The 23006-nt window shown below is 47.6% G+C and overlaps 2 protein-coding genes across 2 annotated transcripts in view; one reads left to right on the forward strand and one right to left on the reverse strand.

Annotated features, from left to right (window-relative positions):
* ltk (leukocyte receptor tyrosine kinase) overlaps positions 1-7724 on the forward strand; it is a gene marked incomplete at its 3' end in the record, with an annotated part of 44052 nt that extends 36328 nt beyond the window's left edge. Inside the window, 8 exon segments of the mRNA XM_079752261.1 lie at positions 821-885; positions 2184-2313; positions 3799-3896; positions 4165-4257; positions 4705-4806; positions 5212-5346; positions 5760-5850; positions 6546-7724. Of these exon segments, the coding sequence (XP_079608387.1) occupies positions 821-885; positions 2184-2313; positions 3799-3896; positions 4165-4257; positions 4705-4806; positions 5212-5346; positions 5760-5850; positions 6546-7724 (1893 nt within the window).
* Positions 7725-9792: 2068 nt separating this feature from the next.
* Positions 9793-22547, reverse strand: itpka (inositol-trisphosphate 3-kinase A). The gene is made up of 7 exons (XM_079752680.1): positions 21814-22547; positions 15944-16043; positions 15314-15527; positions 12779-12983; positions 12165-12266; positions 11635-11706; positions 9793-11183 (listed from the first exon to the last, which is right to left on the reverse strand). Exons 1-7 carry the CDS (start codon positions 22258-22260, stop codon positions 10884-10886), a joined length of 1440 nt encoding a protein of 479 aa, XP_079608806.1. The 5' UTR covers positions 22261-22547; the 3' UTR covers positions 9793-10883.
* Between the last annotated feature and the right edge of the window lie 459 nt (positions 22548-23006).

Here is a 23006-nt window from a genome sequence, read left to right on the forward strand (position 1 = left end):
CACACGCACGCACGCACACACGTGCGCGCACAAACACACAGGCACAAGTGATGCCAATATAACATTTAAATAAGACACAGGTCTGTGTTCTGCACACACATACTCACTATATTTGACTGGGAGTGTGATCAGTATCTCTAATGCCTCACCTGCATTCTTGCATGGCTATGATTACCGCATAACTCATAGATTATGCATTGTTAAAACAACTTGTCGCATGGCAGTCCATTATCGAGACGTTTGATGTGCCATAGTGGGGCCTGTAGCTGCGTTGAGATGGGCGTTTGATGTGCCATAGTGGGGCCTGTAGCTGCGTTGAGATGGGAATCAGGTGTGGATTCCTGCTTTTATCGCCACATGGGTCTCCCTTCTCATCGCTTCTCATCAATCGACTTTAGCTCTCGTTTAGCTCTGCCTTCCTGCTTCACACTCACACACACACATGCACACATGCACACACACACACACACACGCATGCACGCACACAAACACACACACACATATGCACGCACATGCACGCACTCATGCGATCACACACACATGTGTGCGCGCACACATGGACGCACGCATGTGAGCACACACACCCGCATGCACAGACGCACTCACACATGCCGATACACATCACACATAAGCATACAGGAAACACACAGAAACACACACACTGATGCATGCACACAAACCACATGTAAACACACATACGGGTGCCCAAGCAAAAACACACACACACACACACACCCGCAGACACACACACACACACACACACACACACACACACACACACACACAAACCACTTACTGCCTGTGACTTCTGGCTCTGCAGACACTTCCTGAACTCTGCTCGGAACAGGATGAGATGGATTTCCTGATGGAGGCTTTGATTATGAGGTGGGTTCAACCATGCTGGGACTCATTCCCCTGAAACACACACACACACACACACACACACACACGCACACACACACACGCACACACGCACACACGCGCACACACACACACACACACACACACACACACACACACGCGCAGGCAGACAGACAGACAGACAGACAGACAGACAGACAGATAGACAGACGCAGACAGACAGAGAGACAGACATGCACACACTCTCCTCACACACTCTCCGCTCCATCATCTATAATACCCTTATGATGAACAGACCGTGACACGGGACACGGCACGCATAAAGGACCAAAGCTGATGCGTGAGTACGCTCTGCGTGTTCTGGTCCCTGATGAGAACCATCCAGCCCAGCTTGGACCTGGAGTCCTCAGACCAGCCAGGTCACAGCCTTGCTGGCTTCTCATTGGTTGGATTGTTTTGTCATCCCAGACAGATTTGATCTGTTAGAAGGAGAAATCACACTGCATGACCTCCATTTCAGTGCTAGGGTTGGAATCTTCTCCGTGCACGATATATGGTTATGAATGCAGAATCTGCAGGCAAAGGGACACGATTGTGGTATCGGAAGCATTCTGTGTTTTTTTGTAGTCAGTTTGTAGTCCAAGTAGTATTGACATATCAGGTGTGAGCGGGCTGTGGTTGCTTGCAGGTAAAAAGTCTGCAATCAGCTATCGTCTGACGGAGATTTAGCTTTTTATATCATTGTTGATATCTCTTGTTAGAGATGAGCGGAAATGTCTTCTGGACCTGAAACGCTTACAAAACAGATAAATGTAAGAGAATGACCGGCGCAGAGAGAAGGAAACCTTTAGTCTGGTTACCTGCTCTCCTTATCCAGCAAAGCAAGACACTGAGGAGCAGGGACAGACCTTACTAGGACAGACCTTACTGGGACAGACCTTACTGGGACAGACTTCACTGGGACAGACCTTACTGGGACAGACCTTACTGGGACAGACCTTACTCAGAGACCTTACTGGGACAGACCTTACTGGGACAGACCTTACTGGGACAGACCTTACTCGAAGACCTTACTGGGACAGGCCTTACTGGGACAGAGCTTACTGGGACAGACCTTACTGGGAGACCTTAATAGGACAGGCCTTACTGGGACAGAGCTTTCTTGGACAGACCTTACTGGGAGAACTTACTGGGGGACCATACTGGGACAGACCTTACTGGGACACTGACCTTACTTACAGGTACTGGTTTGGTGTACCAAAGTGATGCCGCTTGCTAACTCTTATCCTGCGTGGCATGGTCCTCCACCTCCCCCCCCACAGTAAGTTCAGCCACCAGAACATCGTGCGCTGCATCGGAGTGAGTCTTCACATCCTGCCTCGTTTCATCCTGTTGGAGCTCATGACCGGAGGAGACCTCAAGAGCTTCCTGAGAACCAACAGACCCCGGGCTGTGAGTCCTCTAAACACGTCATATACCTCTCTATCTGAGTCATAAACCCCTTTATCTGAGTCATAAACCTATCTATCTGAGTCATAAACCCCTTTATCTGAGTCATAAACCTCTCTATCTGAGTCATATACCTCTATCTGAGTCATATACCTCTCTATCTGAGTCATATACCTCTATCTGAGTCATAATCCTCTTTATCTGAGTCATAATCGTCTTTATCTGAGTCATATACCTCTCCATCTGAGTCATAATCCTCTTTATCTGAGTCATATACCTCCATCAGAGTCCTATACCTCTATCTGAGTCATAAACGTCTCTATCTGAGTCATAAACCTCTCTATCTGAGTCATATACCTCTCTATCTGAGTCATATACCTCTATCTGAGTCATATACCTCTCTATCTGAGTCATATACCTCTATCTGAGTGATATACCTCTCTATCTGAGTCATAAACCCCTTTATCTGAGTCATAAACCTCTCTATCTGAGTCATAATCCTCTTTATCTGAGTCCTATACCTCCATCTGAGTCTTATACCTCCATCTGAGTCTTATACCTCTCTATCTGAGTCATATACCTCTATCTGAGTCATAAACCTCTATCTGAGTCATAAACCTCTCTATCTGAGTCATATATCTCTCTATCTAAGACCGGATATGCTATTGTGGTCGGACTTGGAGGAGATAGTTTATTTCATTGAAATTATAGTTCCTTGGGAAGACAGAGTTGAAGAAGCCAATGAGCTTAAAAAAGCGAAATATACTGAAATGGCTGGAGAAGCAGCACAGCGAGGCTGGGGCACGCGTCTAAGGCCAGATCTAGCCACGAGGGGGTTCGTGGCTAGATCTGCTACTAGCTTGCTGTCTGAAATGGGCATTTGTGGACGAAGTCTGAGGCAGGCGGTTAGTTACCATGTCCTTGGGGTTAGGGCTAGGGGTATGATGCATTAAATGTGGTAATGTGGTGGCAGCATAGAGGGGTGTGACTTCATGACGCTGGTTTCATTGTTAAGCCCTCAGGAGGTGTTGTGGGCCTAATTTAACGAAACATCGGTGAAAGAGGGTGCCCACTTGATAACCCCAATGACATGCTGCATACTGCATACTGCTGTTAGATGGGCCATTTGTCTTGTGTTTTTCACCATTGGTTGGTAGCTCAGTTGCCAGCGTGCTTGTAAGATTAGTTTGGGCAGGGGCTTCTGAATATGTTTTTTCCTTGGATTATATATTATAAGGGATTATAACATCTAATCCTGTGTATTAATGAATAATGAGTCATAAACCTCCATCTGAGTCCATCTCTATCTGATATAAGTAATACACCTCTCTATCTGACATGAGTCATATACCTCTCTATCTGATATGAGTCATATACCTCTCCATATACCGGTCCATTGGGTATCTATCTTCCCCTCTAGTACATGCTCTATTGCTATGCATGGCATCTTATTGTCCTGCTGATCCGGTGTGTGTTGGCTGTGTGCAGGGCCAGACCTCCTCCCTGTCCATGCTGGAGCTGCTCCACATGGCCAGAGACATCGCCTACGGCTGTCGCTACCTGGAGGAGAACCACTTCATCCACAGGTTCACCACCCCCCTGATGTTCATGCATGCAACCGTCAGCACTTCGCTCTGAGCTTGCATTGGGAAATGTTTTTCAACTGAATTTCAACGTTTTCATTTGTTCCAGATCGCTCTCATTTTAATATCAAAACAAAACCATATGAATTCATTGAGAGAGTTCTAGTTAAACCGTCATCCCTCCTTTCTGCTGCGTTAAGTTTGATGTTCCTCCTTGGATGTCCTCACTGGGAAAGCAGAGCACATGTTGACCAGCTTCTGTCTGCTTCAGGGACATTGCGGCCAGGAACTGCCTGCTGTCCTGCACGGGGCCCGACCGCGTGGCCAAGATAGGAGACTTCGGCATGGCTCGGGACATCTACAGGTAGGGGAGCTGACCGGATCTGAACGGCCTCATAACACCAGCCGCCATTCCAGTGTCTGAGATTCCTGGACGCGAGGGGTTTATCCGAATCGACTTACAATAAGTACATTTGTCAGAAGAAAGATAAAAATACATGGCTGTCGGTACATTAAGGATGTTCATAGAACCAAGTGCCAAGCACGTACATTTGCTAGATTTAACCCCATCGCCATATACAACAAAGATAGCGAGGCTAAGACACTACACAATGCTAAGGACTATTTTTAAGTCCTTAGCATTTATTTTCAAGGACGTAAAACATACATAAGTGGGTAAGAGGGTGGTGGGGAGGCTATGGAGAGTCTAGAAATTTCCTTGCTCTTGCTTCCTGTCGTTGTTGTTGTCGTTGTTGCTGTTGCTGTTGTTATGGTGAGAGTACTTTTGTAAACGACGTCTCTCCCGCTGCAGAGCCAGCTATTACAGGAAGGGGGGTCGCGCCATGCTTCCTGTGAAGTGGATGCCCCCAGAGGCGTTCATGGAAGGCGTCTTCACCTGCAAGACGGACACTTGGTATGAATACAGGCTCTGCCTCGCTATCTCAGACTGGCAGGAAGTGATGAGCGCTGACAAAAGACTTTTGGGCGATGCTGGGCTACTCGATAGTAACAAATGATTGTAGCTTGCTATTGTCGTTTGAACTCCCTGCCCAGGGACCACAGATGCAAATGAGCTATTCAGCTAACTCTGGTATAGAACCTGTTCTGCACATGGTCCCTGTCAACTAAACAATAAACTAAACTAAACTATGACTTAATTGTTTTTTATTGTAATAATAATTCAAACCTAATTTGGGATGAGGTCAAATAATAAAATAAAACACATGGATGTATGAGTATTGGTTTACAGCACTGATTTTAAGAAAGAGTTCATAACTGTGTTCTTCTGGGGTCTCATCGTCTCTGTCTCCCCCTGCAGGTCGTTCGGAGTACTGCTGTGGGAAATCCTGTCCCTGGGTTACATGCCGTATCCCTGTAAGACCAACCAGGAGGTGCTGGAGTTTGTAACCAGTGGGGGGAGGATGGACCCCCCGAAGGCCTGCCCAGGGCCTGTGTGAGTTCATAGTTCAATCCCCCTGATCTGGTAGAATAACTGAGTGTGTAGAGAGAACCGTGTTGACCATGGCTCATTAAGTAACTTAATATAAACCTCCTCGTTAAATGACATCCATACCGCGTTCAATCCATTATCTCTGTGTGAGAGCAAAGGGAATGTAATCCCTGAATTAAGGATATGATGCCCTAGCTACATGTGCTTGTTTCTCATTAATTTTGGTGAAACATGGTCACATGGTTATATTCATTTCCATTACCCATGTGACCATCTTAAGATAAGGCTGGGAGCCGTACTGTGTGTGACCTTGAATGACCCCTGTCCCATGCGGCCTTGAATGACCCTGTCCCATGTGACCTTGAATGACCCCTGTCCCATGTGACCTTGAATGACCCCCCTCTCCCATGCTACAGCTACCGCATCATGACCCAGTGTTGGCAGCACACTCCGGATCACAGACCCAACTTCACCAGCATCCTGGAGAGAATCAAGTACTGCACTCAGGTAGGCCTTCTTGACCTGCTGGTCTCTGATAGGACCAGGGGGTCAGGACTGCCCTCAGGTACGCCTTCTTGACCTGCTGGTCTCTACTATAGCCAGGGAATCAGGACTGGGTACAGGAGATGGGGAAGAGGTCTTCTGAGGACTTGCTGGGATCTGACCCACCTGGGTCCAGCCTGGGTGGAGGGTCTTTAGGAAGGAGAACATGTGAAGGACCCTCCCCACCCTATGTATTCAGACCTCCTTCCTTCAGGGTGTAGATGCCTTGGTGGGGCAGCAACAGAATTAGTCTCTCCTTCATCCCAGTGGTTGTGAGTTCTAATGAATTATCTGTTATTCGATTCATTGATAATTTTCCTGCTTTTTACAGGTTTTATATGTTTTATGTTTCAATCACTCGTGTTATATTCTGGTACTTGCTGCAATATGAATGGCCCCTGAGTCTAGGGGCCCTGTGCGCTATAGTTGCTGGGGTGTTAACACCTAGCCAGGGGTGCTGGGTTAAATACCCAATGTATGCAGCTGTCCTTGAGAAAGATGCTAAACCCCAACCTCACTCTCAGTGAAACGCCTCAGAACGCTTTGGCTGAAAGCGCTGTAGGCGGACCCCGGTGAAGGAGGTTGTGAGGAGGAAGCCCGCCTTCCTGCCTCTGTTAGGTGGACTCTGGACCGCTGATGAAGTCCTGTGTTCTTCCCAGGACCCAGACGTGATCAACACCCCCCTGCCGGTGGAGTACACCCCCAACAGGGACGACGACGGGGATATGGTCAACCGTCCTGCGGACCACACCTCCAACAGACTCCCCCCACTGCTGGCCCCCAAGGGAGAGCCCTCCCTGGCCCTCGGCCAATCCTCTTCCTCCGCCTCCTCCTCCACCCGCGCAGGGATCCAGTCCTCCGCCCCCCTCCCCCAAAACCTCTCCAAACCCCGCCTGCACCTTCCTCCGCCAGGCCAGCCGTCCCCCCAGGAGGCCCCGGAGCCCTCCTGGGGTCCCCGCTCAGCCAGCCCCGCCCCGGGTCAGCCCTCGTCCGGGGCGGCGGGGCTGTGCACCGCGGGCTCCTGGCTCCACCCTGAGGCCCCCCTCCACCTGCACCACCAGCCCTGTTCCAGGACTAGCTCCTCCTCCAGCAGCCAGACGCTGAAGAACAAGACCAAGAACCTGTGGAACCCCACCTACGGGTCCTGGGTGCTGGAGAGCTTTGGCCGGGGCCGAAAGACCCTGGCCCACACGCAGTCCATGCCTCTCTCCGGCTCCCTGCCCCCCACCACCACCTCCACCAGCCCTGGCACCACCCAGGGGTCCTGCAGCCCCGCCTCGGATCACACCGCGCCCGGGAGTGACGCCTCCGCCTGCACTTCCTCCTCCGCCTCTTCCTGCCAGGCCCTGGGGCCCACTCCCGGGGCGGCCTCACATAAGAGCACCCACATCGGGGGTGCTGCTGCCACGGGGGTTCCGGCCTCCAGGGTAGTCCCGCCCCCCAGAATAGACCCCGCCCCCAGGGTGGACCCTATCCCCAGGATAGACCCCGCCCCCAGGGTAGACCCCGCCCCCTGGATAGACCTGGCCAAGCTGCGGAGCTTCACCTGCGGGAACGTGAACTACGCCTACGAGGAGCAGTGCTACGGGGCGGAGAGCCTGCCCGCGGCCACGCCCAAAGCCCCGGTGGGCCCCGGGGCCCGCTCCGCCCCCGTCTTCTCCTCCTCCTCCTCCTGCTCCTCCTTCTCCTTCTCCTCCTCGGTCCCCAAGCTGCTGCTGAAGCGCCACGCCAGCTACGGACACGAGGACGTGAAGCGCCACGGCAAGGCGGAGAAGACCATCCGGGACCGGGACTCCGGCTTCTCCTTGTCGGAGGACCTCAGCGTCACCCCGGTCTAGAGGGGGGGCCCGGTCTAGAGGGGGGTCCCGTTCAAGAGGGGGGGTCCTGGTCTAGAGGGGGGGTCCTGGTCTAGAGGGGGGTCCCGTTCAAGAGGGGGGGTCCTGGTCTAGAGGGGGGGTCCTGGTCTAGAGGGGGGCCCAGTCTAGAGGGGGGTCCCGTTCAAGAGGGGGGGTCCTGGTCTAGAGGGGGGTCCCGTTCAAGAGGGGGGGTCCTGGTCTAGAGGGGGGCCCAGTCTAGAGGGGGGTCCCGTTCAAGAGGGGGGGTCCTGGTCTAGAGGGGGGTGCACCTCCCAGCGTTGATGAGGCTCCGCTAGGACTCCTGCTGCTGGGGGGACAGAGACAGAGACAGAGACCCTCTCCTCTCTGCTAGTATGGCCTTGGAGTCGAGACAGCTCCTAGAACGCTTGAACACACACACGCACAGACACAGACACACACACACACACACACACACACACACACACACACACACACACACACACACACACACACACAGTTTACTCAATGGCACACGATGCACTTAGATATATACGTAGTAGCATTTCTCTACACTGTGATGGAGGAGCCAGCACTGGAAGACGTCTGCTGGGCGTCACTTTGAGCCAGCGAGCGTCTGTGTTCAGCCTCCTGCGCTGCTGAACGCAGCTCTACAGCGCTGCTGAACGCAGCTCTACAGCCCCGGCCTCTTTTACTAGGAACTATTTTCTACATCGGTCCACCTTGCTTTGATTCCTGACGCTTTGGCTCTAGAGACGATGGATCGCGTCAAGGAGAACACAGGACTCGAGGAGAAGGAGAAAGTGTGCGGTACAGTTTGGCCACTTCTGTCCACTTCTATCGTTTTTTTTCGTAGCTATCTCTTTTTATATAAATTAAGTGGCTGTTTCCATATTTGTGATCATTTTGTCATGAATAGAAAGGGTAGTTCAGTATTAATCAGATTAACTGATTCATTAATTGACACATGCTTTACTGTATTTACCTGCTTTCATGCAAATAATGTGAGAATACATTCACGTTTAGATGAATGACCCACGATGCATTTTGTTTGTTAATCTTCTGATTAAGTTGCCAGCCTCTTACTCTGCCTAGTCTTGTATTCACATATATAAAAGTGCTAACCACTAAGTTTTTGCATTCTAACACAATGTTTACTCTAACCTCCAGGATGATTTTCTTTGTATGCACATCCTTACTTTGAACTAACCAGCCGTAGTAGCTATTAGCTATGTATGTAGCTATGTACTTTATTCACTCATTGGGTATTTATTTGTTTAAGTATTGTGGTTTATGTTGTAGTTTATCACTGCCATTCAGTACAGCATCACTACGTCGTAGCGATATAGTGCATGCAGTACTGTTATAACTCAACAGAGGGAGCCATTTCCATTCCGTACAACATAACTACATCGTAGCGATAAAGTGCATGCAGTACTGTTATAACCCAGAGAAGGAGACATTTCCATTCAGTACAGCCGCAAACATTTGTACTTATGTAAGCAATTTATGGATTATTTTTGTCTTTATTTTAAACCAAAAACATGCCAATAATAATGTTTTTGATTTTTTTAGAGTGCTGGAGTTTTTTTTATAAACTAAGGTAGCATGTTTGGATGATGGAATTTAGTGTTTACATTGGCAATAGTGTGACTCACCTGCTGTCTTGACCATAAAGATAGTACATTGAACTTTAATAATTTCCCCCTGACATTTAAGAGTTTGCTATGGCGTATGCTCGTGAAAGAAACTAATACTGAGCATATCCACAATGTAATGTTTAGAAGGTGAATATGTATTTTTCGAATTGGAAAGGGTTCCTCTATGCCTTTGGTAGCTAACTGTACTGTGCCACAGTCAAAATAAACAACTTTCTCTGTAATAATGTGTTATTTACATTAATTTATCCCACTGAGATCGGTGTGTGGTGATCACTGACTCACTATATTACATATAAATTAGTGATTGCAACTAATTGTCAATTACATTCAATCAAATCGTAAAGAAAAAATGCAATTATTGTTTGTAGTCACAAATAATAAGACTAAACAGAAGAGTAGTGTATCTCAAATCCGACCAACAACAAATCAATAAATCATATGCTTTACATCTTTTTAATTTTTGATATCCCAGCCAGTGTTTCTAGGAGACTGCAATAGTGTTTTGTATGATGACCACAGGCAGCTTTGAGTCCTTCACAGAACCTCAGCCTGTCTCCACTCTGCTGCCTGGCTCTCCTAGCTGAAGGAAGGACAGCAGTTTGCTGCCTCTTGGAGTATCTTCACTTGACAGAATTACCTGAATATATATCCTGAACAAACCAAAAATCAAGTAATCAACGCTAAACTAATTCTAATTGGTCAATCCATGATTAAAATATCAAAATAAGTTTGAAAAACATATAGTGAATATCACAATGTGTACGTGCCACAGTATAGTGATGTATGGGTAATGTAGTTATATGATCTGGTGGGTGGGTGTGCAATTAATATTTAATAATGAATACTTAATCTAGAAATGTTAATATGTAATTTCCCCATAATTATGTACTTATAATTATGATATTCAGACCAAGTCTGGTGTTGAAAACTCTTATGACTCATTTCAAAATAAGAGTTTCCCACCTGCAGTCAGTGAACTGTCTGGTACAGGTAATGGATTCTGCTGATTCTAAACCTGCCCATAAGTGAATAGGTTATCCGTTTTTGTTTCTTTTTCATCTTCTGGTTTTTCTGGGAAAGGTGATTAACCCAACGCTGCTCCTGTACTCGTTCCTAAATCCATAATGTATAATTTACTCTGAACATCAGTTTATTGTAGCTTTGCTCTACTTAAACCCCCAGTACTACCTCAGCACTCATCAAACCACGCCGCCTCGGAACACAAAGAACAGCCAAAACACCTTCCAGAACACTCCAGAACACCTCCCAGAACACTCCAGAACACCTCCTAGAACACCTCCAAGAACCTTCCAGAACACCTCCCAGAACCTTCCAGAACACCTCCCAGAACAGTCCAGAACACCTCCCAGAAACTTCCTGACCACCCCAGTACACTCCAGAACACCTCCCAGAACCTTCCATTACACCTCCCACATCCTGAGTGCAGGGTTCCTCCCCGGGTTCTCCAGGTAGATGCGTGTTTGGGTCTCGTCCTCCAGAGTCACTGAGCGTCTGGGTCCAGGAAGGAGCTCACTGGCTCGCCGGCCCTCAACCCCTGGGTCTGCTCCCCTGGGGACGCCAGGGTCTCCACCCCGGGGGGCCCGCAGTTCACGGCCTCCAGGACCTGGACCAGGTTCTCCAGCCCCCACAGGTAGCCGTCCTCCCGATTGCCCTCCTGCCAGGGCACGGCGTGGCTCAACATCTGGCCCTCCGGTAGAGCCGAGGTCTTCCCGAAGTCGATGAGCCAAACCTCGGCGCGGCCCGTGTGGTCGTGGATGAACAAGAGAGAGCTGCCCACGACCTGAGAGAGAGAGAGAGAGAGAGAGAGAGAGAGAGAGAGAGAGAGAGAATTAAAGAGAGAATTAAATCCCTTCATCACTCATTCATTTATTTAACAGCAGCAGAGCGTATATGTGAGTTGGTTTACAGAAATATTTGAGAATACTCATCTTGGCATGTTATTGAAAGCAAATTGAATCGACATATGAGCTTTGGATTGTCTAACAGTTGTTCTTAGACTCATCTCACTGATGGAAACCAGTTTTTGCGAAAGGTGAAGATATATCTGAGATTGTAATGCCGCCTTTCATTTTCATATATTTTGGGGGTTCCTTGTAAGGTGAATTTCACCAAACTTAATTCACATGCATGTTATAGCATGTGAGAGGGAGAGAGAGCCCCAGTCCGTATTAACGAAGTGCAGACCTCAGTCTTGCATGTCATCCACAGCCCACCAGGCTTGGGTTCCTCACCTCGTGTCTCTTGAAGAACTCTGAGGTCTGCAAGACCTGCTGGATCTCAGCCAGACGGCCCAGGTAGCTCCTCTGTGGGACACAGTGGAAAAATAGAAAGATTCAGATAACAGCTAAGAACAGTTTGAAAAAAAACCTTGGCTGTGTTGCTGGTGAATATTATCCCTTCAATATTATGAAGGGAGTATAAAAAGAAATTTAAGCTGGTTTTCAAAAAAAAGCATTTTTTTAGCGCCCACAGTCCTACTAGTAATTTTTTCCCAGTAATTTCTCCCAGTGCTTGTTTAAGCAGCTGGCTCCTTTGCATAATCCCAAACACAAACACAGGTCTGGGTGTGCACATGTACTGCCATTCCCTGTCAAATATGACGTGTTCTTGTTAAAGTTTGCCTAACAATTCAAACAGCGTAAGGTGTTCTTCTGTTAATCACCAGACAGGTTAAGGGATAAGACCTTTCCTACGATTGGCTGATCAGTGAATGCCAGGTTCTGATAGGCTAGCATGGTGGGGAGCAGCAGGCGAAACGCACTACAATACTGTCGTCTTCCTCCACAAAGTCCCTGAAGACTGCGGTGACGTCCTGCTGGTTGTGCGTCTTCTTGAAGTCCGTTCTGCACGTCCCGTCTGCTTTCTACAGAGACACACGATTCAGCGGGCCGCAGCCATGGTAGGGCTAGTGCCCTAAACTACAATCTACACAGGAGCCTGTTGGTGGTTATTGTTGCTGTATTGTCAGGATACTGTTGGCATAAGTATTCAATTAAAGGTTTTCTGAATTTAATAAATAGTTATCATTACTGGGTACAAATAACAAATTGTCTAAATTTGGGAACGTGTGTGTATGTGCAGAAGTATTCAACGTGTGTGTATGTGCACGGGTGTCTCTGAGTGTGCGTGCGTGTGCATTTGTGCATTTGTGTGTGTGTGTGTGTGTGTGTGAACGTGTGTGTATGTGCATGGGTGTCTCTGAGTGGTCGTGCGTGTGTGTGCGTGTGCGTGCGTGTGTGTGTGTGTGTGTGTGTTCGTGTTTGTGTGTGTGCGTGCGTGTGTTCGTGTTTGTGTGTGTACATGCGCACGTGTGTGCGTGTGTGTGTGCGTGTGTGTGCGTGCGTGTGTGTGCGTGCGTGTGTGTGTGTGTGAGACCTTGATGCCCTCTATCCTGAAGCCCAGGGTGTGTGTGGAGCTCATGGTCTCCCTCCACTGCATGTAGCGGGGTTTGGTGACGCCCTTCTGGGCGTGCTCCAGCGCCGTGGGCCCCTGGCCGTCCACCTCCACCATCTTCTCATACAGGTCCTTCCTCAGCTTGGGCCGGTCCCGGGCCCGCACCAGCTCCTCCTCCAGGTACGTCCTGACACGCAACACACTCAGGTAATTGATGACTGATGGGTCGGGTGATTGATTGATTTCTTTATTTCTTGTTTTTTTATTTCTTTATGTGTTTTTTTTACTTTTCTAGTCAGCGAGTTAGGAATTCATATTTTTGATGTTTACCATTTGGCATCGTAGGAAAAACTGAAGCTATGGATAAGAATGGATGCTAACAGTGCGGTGCTAGCAGAAGAGTGCTAGCAGAAGGTTGCTAGCAGAAGGGTACTGCCAGAAGGGTGCTTAAAGAAGAGTGCTCACAGTAGGGTGCTGACAGAAGGGTGCTCACAGTAGGGTGCTAGCAGAAGGGTGCTGACAGATGGGTGCTCTCAGTAGGGTGCTAGCAGCTAGCAGAAGGGTGCTAACAGAAGGGTGCTAACAGAAGGGGGCTAGCAGAAGTGTGCTAACAGAAGGGGGCTAGCAGAAGTGTGCTAACAGAAGGTTGCTAACAGAAGGATGCTAACAGAAGGGTGCTAACAGAAGGGTGCTAACAGAAGGGTGCTGGCAGAAGGTTGTTAACAGTAGGGTGCTCAGTACCTGTGACTGTATATGGAGTGTATTTACTGTATATATTATGGAGAAAGAAAAGCAACCCTTTCCGTTGCAAAGAACATTGATCTGATGGGCCGATCGTACAGAAATACAGTCGATGGTCTAATGTGTATTTTACTCTGCCAGCTAATTCAACTCGTGCGGTTCATAAACAGAAAAAAATATTGTGTCGCTCTCTGAGTTCTAAACTTCCTCTTTCCTGGAGCCGGAGCATTAGTTTCATGCGCAGTGGAAACGTCCTCAAACGCAGCGTTTTACAGCCCTACTGTGAGTGTGTTGGTGGCCGCATGGGACTGTACTGCAAGTTATGCAACCCCCACGTCGCTGGGAGTCTCCAGGGACACCCTTCTCTCTGAGCCAGCGGCCGGATGAACCTACACATCTGCATGTGCTGCACAACAGCCACGCCAATCACACACACACAGTGTTTCCCTGCGGGCGTGCACGTGTGTTTGAGTGTGCATGTGCATCTGTGCCTGTCTGTGTGTGTCCATGTTTGTGTGTTTAAAGCGTGCTTGTGTGTGTGAAGGTGGGTGTTTATGTGTGTACATGTGTGCACATCTTTGTGTTATCTTTTGTGTGTCTGTGCGTTGATGCATAATGCATGTATGTGTGTGATTGTCGGTTTGTGTGTGTAGGTGTGTGTGTGTGTGTGTGTGTGTGTGTGTGTGTGTGTGTGTGTGTGATTTGGTTTACGTTTGTGTTGTGCATGTGTACCGGTGTTGGTACATGTTTGTATGTGTGTGTTTGGTGCATATCTGTGTGTATCTGTGGGTGCGTGTGGGTTTGGTAAATGTGTTTGTGTGTGTTTGTGTTTGCTTGTGTGTGTGTGTGTGTGTGTGTGCGTGCGTGCGTGTGTGTGGGTAAGTGTGCGCGTGTGTGTAAGTGTGTATTTGGTGTGTTTCTGTTGGTGCGTGTGTGTTTGGTAGAATTGTTTGTGTGTGGCTACGTGTGTGTGTGTGTTCGTGTGTGCGTGTGTTATTGTGTGTATGTGTGTGTCGGGGGCAGGGCACCCTGCCTGCTGAGACAGGAAGTCAACAGTTACAGCAGGTGTTCCACTCAGCAGTGTTCTGTTATTAGCCCGCGACCGCATGTACCTCCAGCGGGGCTCCAGCGTGTGACTGGAGACGCCCTCCCCACGCTGCTCTATACGTTAGCACCCTCGTACTGCTAGCAATCAGACAATGTAAACCGAGGTGTGTCGAAATGTTTACGTTGTTGTGGTTGTGTGGGTATGTATTAGATAGATGGATAAAACATTATCATCCTAAAGCATCCTTACAGCACTACAGATCATATAAAAGGTCTAAAGCAGTGATGCTCACCTTCTAAACCAGTGATGCTCACCTGGTTACCTTTAGAAAGAAGGCCAATGAATGAACAAATATTTCAATGTTAATTTATTATTCAATGGCTTCTGTTATTTCAGTGATTTAATCCCCAAAAGGTTCAGCTTATTCTTTACTCCATGTTTTTAACAGTATATGAAGGGATAGTTTATAACTGCAATATTAGTATAATATTAGGATAGTTTATAACTGCAAGACCCAAAAATTCTTTATTTTTGGGTCTTGACTTAATGACTGATGACACATGGTGGTCAGGAGTCTAGACCAGTTGGGAACCAGTCTGGTCTTGTCTAAACCAGAAAACCTGAAAAGAGCACCTACATCGAGATATGTTTTTAAATGAAACAGTGTAGGCTCATGGGCTGAGGCAGCTGTCTCACTATTAATAAACCCTATTCTTCTTCTTTTTCACCTTATTCCCATTTTGCAGTCCATGACGTTGGGGAGGTCAAAGGTCGCCAGCAGGTCCGTCATATGCAAGAAGGACTCTCCGTCCTTCTCCACGACCCCCAGGTACTGGGGAACGAAGGGCTGGAGCGCGTCTCCGCTCAGCCGCTCGAAGCACTGCTTCTCGTTCTCCGAGAACTTCTTCAGGATGCTGCCCTCGCCGGCTGCCTTGAAGTTCCCTATGGAGCAAAGTGAAGCAGTGTCACTCAGTTACTCACTCGCTACTCAGTTGTTACTTAGTGTTACTCAGCGTTACTTAGTGATACTCTTCGTTAGTCAGCGTTACTCAGCAGTGTTACTCAGTGTTACTCAGCGTTAATCAGCGTTATTTAGCAGTGTTACTCAGCAGTGTTACTCAACCGTGTTACTCAGTGTTATTCAGCAGTGTTACTCAGCGTTACTCAGCAGTGTTACTTAGCAGTGTAACTCAGTGTTACTCAACAGTGTAACTCAGCGTTACTCAGCAGTGTTACTTAGCGTTACTCAGCAGTGTTAGATATCTTGAGATATAGCTTTGAGGTATCTTGATATGTATCGCACTATATAATTGAATGTTATCATTCTTATATTATGTTTGAAATGAGCCGGGTCTTACCTTTGTGTCCAGCAAGCTGCACCCAGTTGAGGCGTTTCCTCTGACTGGCGACGAAGGGCCAGTGGACCACAGTCTTCAGCTTCCACCAGGACTTGGTATGCTGGAGACAGGGCAGGACATGTCATACAGCTGAATACTACTCAACACAACACATCGATACGTCATATTCAAATATTATTCCTAACTATAATATATACAATTATATACATAAGTGATATAAACCTTTTTTATATAATTGCTATTCAATTGAAAAGGCATTTCTTTAGACCTAGACTCTGAGAGATACCTCCCTTCCTCTCTCTAATTGTTAATTAATAAATTAAGTGTTAGAGTAGCAGTGTTTCCCCCAGAAAATTTCTTAGTCAAGGTGGTCAAGGTGCGTCCTCAGTGAGGGTTTCAGTTCGCAATAATATATACAACCACCTGATGCCGCCGTTTCAATTCCATTCAAAAACCTTTATGGCACGACTATTGTTTTGAACAGTATTACCGATGCATTATTTATCTTTATTTTTTGTACTTGATGGAAGTATGTTTTCTTTCCCTACGAGATTTTTGTACTTTGTTATTGCATAATAATTAACAAATATTTATTCAAAAAAAAAATATATATATTTTTTTTTTTATATACATTGGTAGTCAAGGCCCTACTTTTGTTAAGGCTCAGCAGTGCTGAGGGAAACACTGCAGTAGTTTACATTTGCATTCCCACTGAAGCCACAAAGTCTGATGGTGAGGCCAATCAACTGACTTCTTGGTTGTGTAGATTCCTGCAACGGTCTTGCAGAAATGTCAACTTCCCCCTTGTATATTGCAACTTAACTCGGAATCTCCCGCCATGACTGACATCAACCCCGGCCAATCCTTAACTCTCGACCATGGTCCCTCCCCCTCACCTGTGTTTCCTTTGTTGTTTCTGCCCACCATGTGAGAGTTTCTCTCTAAGAATCATGTATAACTTTGCTGCCTGTATCTTCCCATGATCAAGCTCTAAAATAAAAGTATAAAATAATAAAAGTCTTCATCACCAAAACAGGACCGACCCACAGGGAGTCAGGTGGTTAAAGAGGTGGACGATGACCTCAGCCAATCAGGTGCAGTAAATAGAGACAGGAACCAAACCCAGCAGAGGGCTGACTCAGCAGGCGTAACAGAAGAAGGCATTTTCGTGTTTACTGCTGAGCAGGATGGTCAAACAGGGGTCAGACTAATAGATAAAGATCTGAATGTGACTGAAATGTCGTGTCTGTGGGAACAGATATCTACAATCTAAAACTCTCTTTTCCGTATTATGGGCGAGACGCCATGGCAAGGTCACGCTCTGCTCAGAGACCAGCAGTAAAGCAGCTGTTTCCCTCCATCTCTACGTTTACTTATTCCCTTCATTGTTCCCTCCATCTTCCTGTCTCTCTCTCTTTCTTCTTTCCTTCACTTTCTGTATCTTTATTTCTCTCACTTTTACACTTTCATTCACAATATCGGTTTTATCTTTCATTCTGTTTAAAATCGATTTCCCTTTTATTTTCTAGCATTCTCTCTCTCTCTCTCTCTGTCTCTCTCTGTCTCTCTGTCTCTCTCTCTCTCTCTCGCTCTCTCTCTCTCTCTCGGCATACACAGGGTGACAGCTTGGAGGTTTCACAGTAGACCGAGAGCAGAGCTTCACTCATCGTGAGCGCGAGCAGCGCTCGGGGCAGCGTGCCAAAAGAGGAGGAACCTTTGGGGACGCAGAACCAATCAGCGCTTTCCCTTCAGCGCCACAACGCGTCTGTGGTTGTGTGCATGTGTGTGGTTGTGTGTGCCTTTGTGTGTGTGTGTGTGTGTTTGGGTGGGTGCGTGGGTGTGTGTGTGTTGGGTTGATCGCGTGTCTGTGTTTGTGCGTCTATGTCTGTTTGTGTGTTTGTGCGTCTTTGTCTGTGTGCAGGTGCGTGTGTGGGTGCGTGCCTGTGTGTGGTGCATGGTTGTGTGTGTGGGTGTGTGTTGGGTTGACTGCGTGGGTGAGTGTGTGTGTGTATAGAGGTGTTTCTATTCCTAGAGGCTGGGGGCTGCAGAGAGGATGACTAACTGCTAGGAGGAGGTCATTATGTTCCGTTGTGTGCCGTGATTGAAACAGGAAGTCAGCTCCAGGGCAGCGGCCTGGGCTCGCTCGCGAGGGCTCTTGCACGGGGGCTCGTGCACATGGGCTCGTACACGTGCCTGCAGGGTTTGTTTACACTTCACCCGAGCGAGGAGGGGAGGGGCGGTGCTGGTCAAGTCAACAAGTCCTTCCCACTCCGGTGTTTGAATGTCAGGACGATGCGGGCCGCTGGGCGCTGTGTGGCAGCCCGCCTGCTGGCCTGTTTACCCACAATACCCAGCGGCGGCAGCGGCGGCATCCATCCCACGGCCCACCCCGTGTTGACCTCTCGTTGAATCATTAACTCGCTCACTGATACCTTATCAGCTCAGACCGCCTAATGAGACAATCAGATTTGTTTTGAATGCAACTACAATGCGTTGACCATAATCTGATATAGACTTCTTGTTCAGTGAATGATTGCTTAATTAACTATAAAAAAAATGATAATTATTATTTGTACAAGTGGTACTCAACCCTCAGCTCCACCACCTCTTTACTCCTCCTTTACTACGACTTAAGCCTGGGAACACCCCCCCCCCCCCCAATGGGAGCGTTGTTGAGGAATTTTCATAAACAACCAAAATGGCTACCGCTGATGTGTTACACGTTTCGATGTTGATTGGTTGAGGGTCCGTCCAATTGGGTACGGAGGCGTTTTGGTCTGCGTTTTGTGATAGAACCCATGGAAATAAAAATCAAAGAGAGGTTCCCGACTCGTACGCTCTTGAAATTTGTCTGGTGTTGTCAGGCAGCTACAACTACTAATTATAATCATTATAATAATCCTCATCATCTTAATCGTCTCCCTAATTGTTATCGTCTACTTCATCATGCTAATGGTTTACCAGCAGCAGGGGTGTGGTGGAGTCTCAGCTGAACAGTCTAGTTCAGGCTAGACTGGGCTTTGCTTAATGAGTCATGCCTTGAGGAGGCTGAGTTTACTCATGGTTGGGTGAGTCTTGTGTAGTCAAGCCTAACAGCAGAAGGTCTTATGTACCCAACACGTGCTTCTCACAGCAATACGCGCTGACATCGGAAAATATTCAAATGAGCAAAGAGGATCCTCAGAGAGCTGGCCTCGGAGGTCCTTATGTTTAGCATCAGCTCCTGAAAGACGAAGGCATGTTATTCTGCTTCTTGGTCGAGGTCTGTCCCTCTGTTTGGTGGAGGGGTGGACATGCAGCCCTGAGAGAGAGGTCTGTCCCTCTGTTTGGTGGAGGGGTGGACATGCAGCCCTGAGAGAGAGGTCTGTCCCTCTGTTTGGTGGAGGGGTGGACATGCAGCCCTGAGAGAGAGGTCTGTCCCTCTGTTTGGTGGAGGGGTGGACATGCAGCCCTGAGAGAGAGGTCTGTCCCTCTGTTTGGTGGAGGGGTGGACATGCAGCAAACAAACTCCACCTTACATGCGCGCTAGCGTGCGGCTCCGCTCCCCTCACGAGCCAACACCGGGCCGGGGGATGCAGACAGCCCAGGGGGGCATTAGGGTTTCCACTCATGGCCAATGAGCAGCGGCCTTTTTGCCGCTGTGAGGTAAACTTCTCTATGCATTAAGGCTCATTTACATACCATGTCACTGTTCTGCTTTGTGTACTCCTGGGAGTCATGTTTTTCGGTGAATCACTTGGTTAGAAGAATAGCTGAAATGACCTCTTTCTAATGTTCGCCTGCGTAAACACTTTTGACTTCCTGAAGCGGTGGCTTGTTAAATGTCAAAGGACGAGGCGTGATGACACTTGAGATAGGGCTCGCGCTGCGTGGTGAACGCGTAGGCCGGCCGCCTGGCTTGAGCTGGGTTCAAAGACGGCTTCTTTCAGTCAGCGAATAACCTAGCATCCATGATTCAATACACACAACGTAGAGGTACGTCTGAGCAACCATTAAGCTTAGGAGGCTTAATCACGTGTGCACACACTCACACACACACACACACACACACACACACACACACACTAGCACGTATGCACACACACACACGCGTATGCACACACACATGCACATATGCATGCACACACAAACACACGTATGCACGCACACACTCACACACACAGACACACACACGTATGCACGCACACACACATACACACGTATGCACACTCACACACAAGCAATTGTATGCACACAAACGCAAACACACACACACACACACACACAGACACACTTAGGAGCAATGTGTACTCTGTCTGTTTAAAGTAGAGTGACAGCAGAATACCTTGTATGGAAAAGCGCACGATGATCTGCAGAACCATGAAGACTCAACGTCTACTAGAGTCCCAAACTCAGGTTGAATTTCTGTAGCTGTAAGACCCCCAATCACTATGTTTAATGATTCATGTGTTCACCTTGAATCATTGATAAATTCTGATGAGACAGAATTGATCAATATACCTTATCCGCAACATGGATAAACAGAGCAGAAGCCCTCAAACTAAAACTGTCCTTTCAGTTATTCAATGAACTAAAAGGCAAGTAGTAAAAACTAATTTTAGGAGTAAAGTAAGATGCAATTAAAAGAGACAGGAGGGAACAAATAAGTTGAGTCCTGCAGAATCTGCTCTTCTGTTGCTTTAGTCAAATCAAATTCAGCAACTATTTAACTTATAAATTCAGTATTCAATTCAGTAACTCTATTTAACTACTAAATTCAGTATTTAATTCAGTAACTCTATTTAACTTCTCAATTCAGTAACTATTTAACTTCTCAATTCAGTAACTATTTAACTTCTAAATTCACTTAACTTCTAAATTCAGTAACTCTATTTAACTTCTAAATTCAGTATTCAATTCAGTAACTCTTTTTAACTTCTAAATTCGGTATTCAATTCAGTAACTCTATTTAACTTCTAAATTCAGTAGCTATTTAACTTCTAAATTCAGTAACTCTACTTAACTTCTAAATTCAGTAACTCTGTTTAACATCTAAACCTCGATGCAAGATACTGAAAGGTCAAAGACCAAGCTGGACATTCACATTGTTGATCAGACCGCCTCAAAGGCGTATTTATCAGGCAAGAATGCCGAAGTCAAACAGGTCCACCCTGAAGGTGTATTGATTCAAAGGCCGAGCCTTCGCTCAGGCGTTGTGTGCTGAGGGAGATCCGCCTTATCAAGATGTTGATTCTGCCCTGAGAAGTCTGTTGCTGCTTTGGCTCCGTTACAGTAAATGCTGAGAACAACCATTCAGACGTGTGGTGTCTTTTGATGCAGACGAGAAAAGGGAGCTAGCTCTTTGGATTAAAGCACAACAAAATGATTCATTCTTGGCATGTAGGGCAATAGTTCCAGTAAATATCCAAGGAACTACAAACTGCAGCCAGTTGGTTAGCAACGAGTCTCCCTCTGCCTCAGCAGTCTTCACTACTTTAGGTTCACGTCAGTGTTTTGGTCTGTAACAGCTGAACTCAACTGTTTCAATGCACTCCGGGATCTCCCTATTCTCAAGAAGGAGCACAAAGTGATGTTCAAGTTCACCCAATCTAGCAACACAATCCCACAGGCGGGTCACAACAGATAAGTCCCGTTGAGTCATGTTGATACTGAGTCGGTAATGAACGCTTGGAGACATTATGGAAAAGTCTCAAGTTTGCAAACCGTTCCCAATGTTTTGGCTCCCATGTTTAAAGTCTTTAGTTTTTTAAGGTCAAAAAGCCTCAGGTTTGTATGTATAGATAAATTAATATGGTTCCTATATTTATTGTGAAGATATGCATTTATTTTTATTCGGATTGACTTCGTTGGAGCAGAGCCGCTCGACTCACCTCGCCGCTCTCCACTCCACCAAGGTGCTCCAACGTGATGATGCCTTTGCTCTCGCTGTCACTCAGGATGTCATCCTCCGACTCCACCACAGAGGAACCCGTCGACGAGATGGACGAGTTGGAGAGTTTCCTCCTCAGCGGCCCCTCCACCACCTCGTCCCAGTCGCCCTGTTGCATCTCCCGGGAGGCGCCGCACCCCTCCGGGGTGATGGTCACCTGCGGCACCCGGCGCTCCTCCGTGCGCTCCGTGGGGGCTGAGGGCGGAGCGGCGGACGGGGGAGAGCGGCGTGCTGCCTTCCTCTGACTCTGAGCTGTTGCTGTTTCACTTTGAAGTTCATTGCAAACCTCGGTGGACTTACCGCATTGCTTGCGCTCCAGACGGGAGCCGTCGTTGCTGATCCCCGCCACAGCCTCCTTCGATGTCCGTCTCCGCTGCTGCTTCGGCATTCGGTCGATCGGTCCACCGCGAGTGGGTACTCAGAAAGTAATTATGCAGAGCGTTCCCGCGTCCTGTTAAACGTGGACATGCTCAGTGAGTTCAAGCGTAAGAGTCTACGTTTGGGTATTCCGTCGGGGCTCCGCAGCGAGCCATGAGCCCTGTTTTGGTTGATTCCGCGGACTGAAACCGAGCCGTTCCGAGCTGAGGATTGGTGCGCTGCTGGAAAGCGCTGGGGGACCCCCTGTCTGGTCCGGCCCCGTCTGCTCTGGTCCTCCCCCCCTCCCCCCGGTGTACACAGCGGGCTATGGGCCAGCCAACACGCACTGTGCGTGGTTGGCTGTAGGAGTCTTCCGTATTTCAATTCGCTTTTTCGCTTCCTGACTAAGTAAAAGCAACTACTTTGCTGAATTATGCCGTTACTTCCTCATTCTGCTTCTGTACATTAGGGCCTTTGGGCTTTTCCACCCGACCACAACAATATACACTGGTCTCGATGGGAAACTAAAGCAGTTCTCTAAGACTAATAAGTTAATGCAAGATTTGTAATTTGAATGACCCGAAGTGGAAATAATATTTCACCAATTTAGATTAAACGTTATTTTTCTCTTCACATGTCCTTCTTTGACTAAGTCTTCTAGGCCTACGTTGCCTTTGGCACCGAAAACATTACAACCGATTATAGCAATAGGCGGAAAAATATTGTGTTTTTAATTTAAAAAAAGACCCGGGTTTCATTGTGATCCAGCAGGATGGT

This window comes from Pollachius pollachius, assembly GCF_949987615.1.
Source record: "Pollachius pollachius genome assembly, chromosome: 15".
NCBI classification, from domain to species: Eukaryota; Metazoa; Chordata; class Actinopteri; order Gadiformes; family Gadidae; genus Pollachius; species Pollachius pollachius.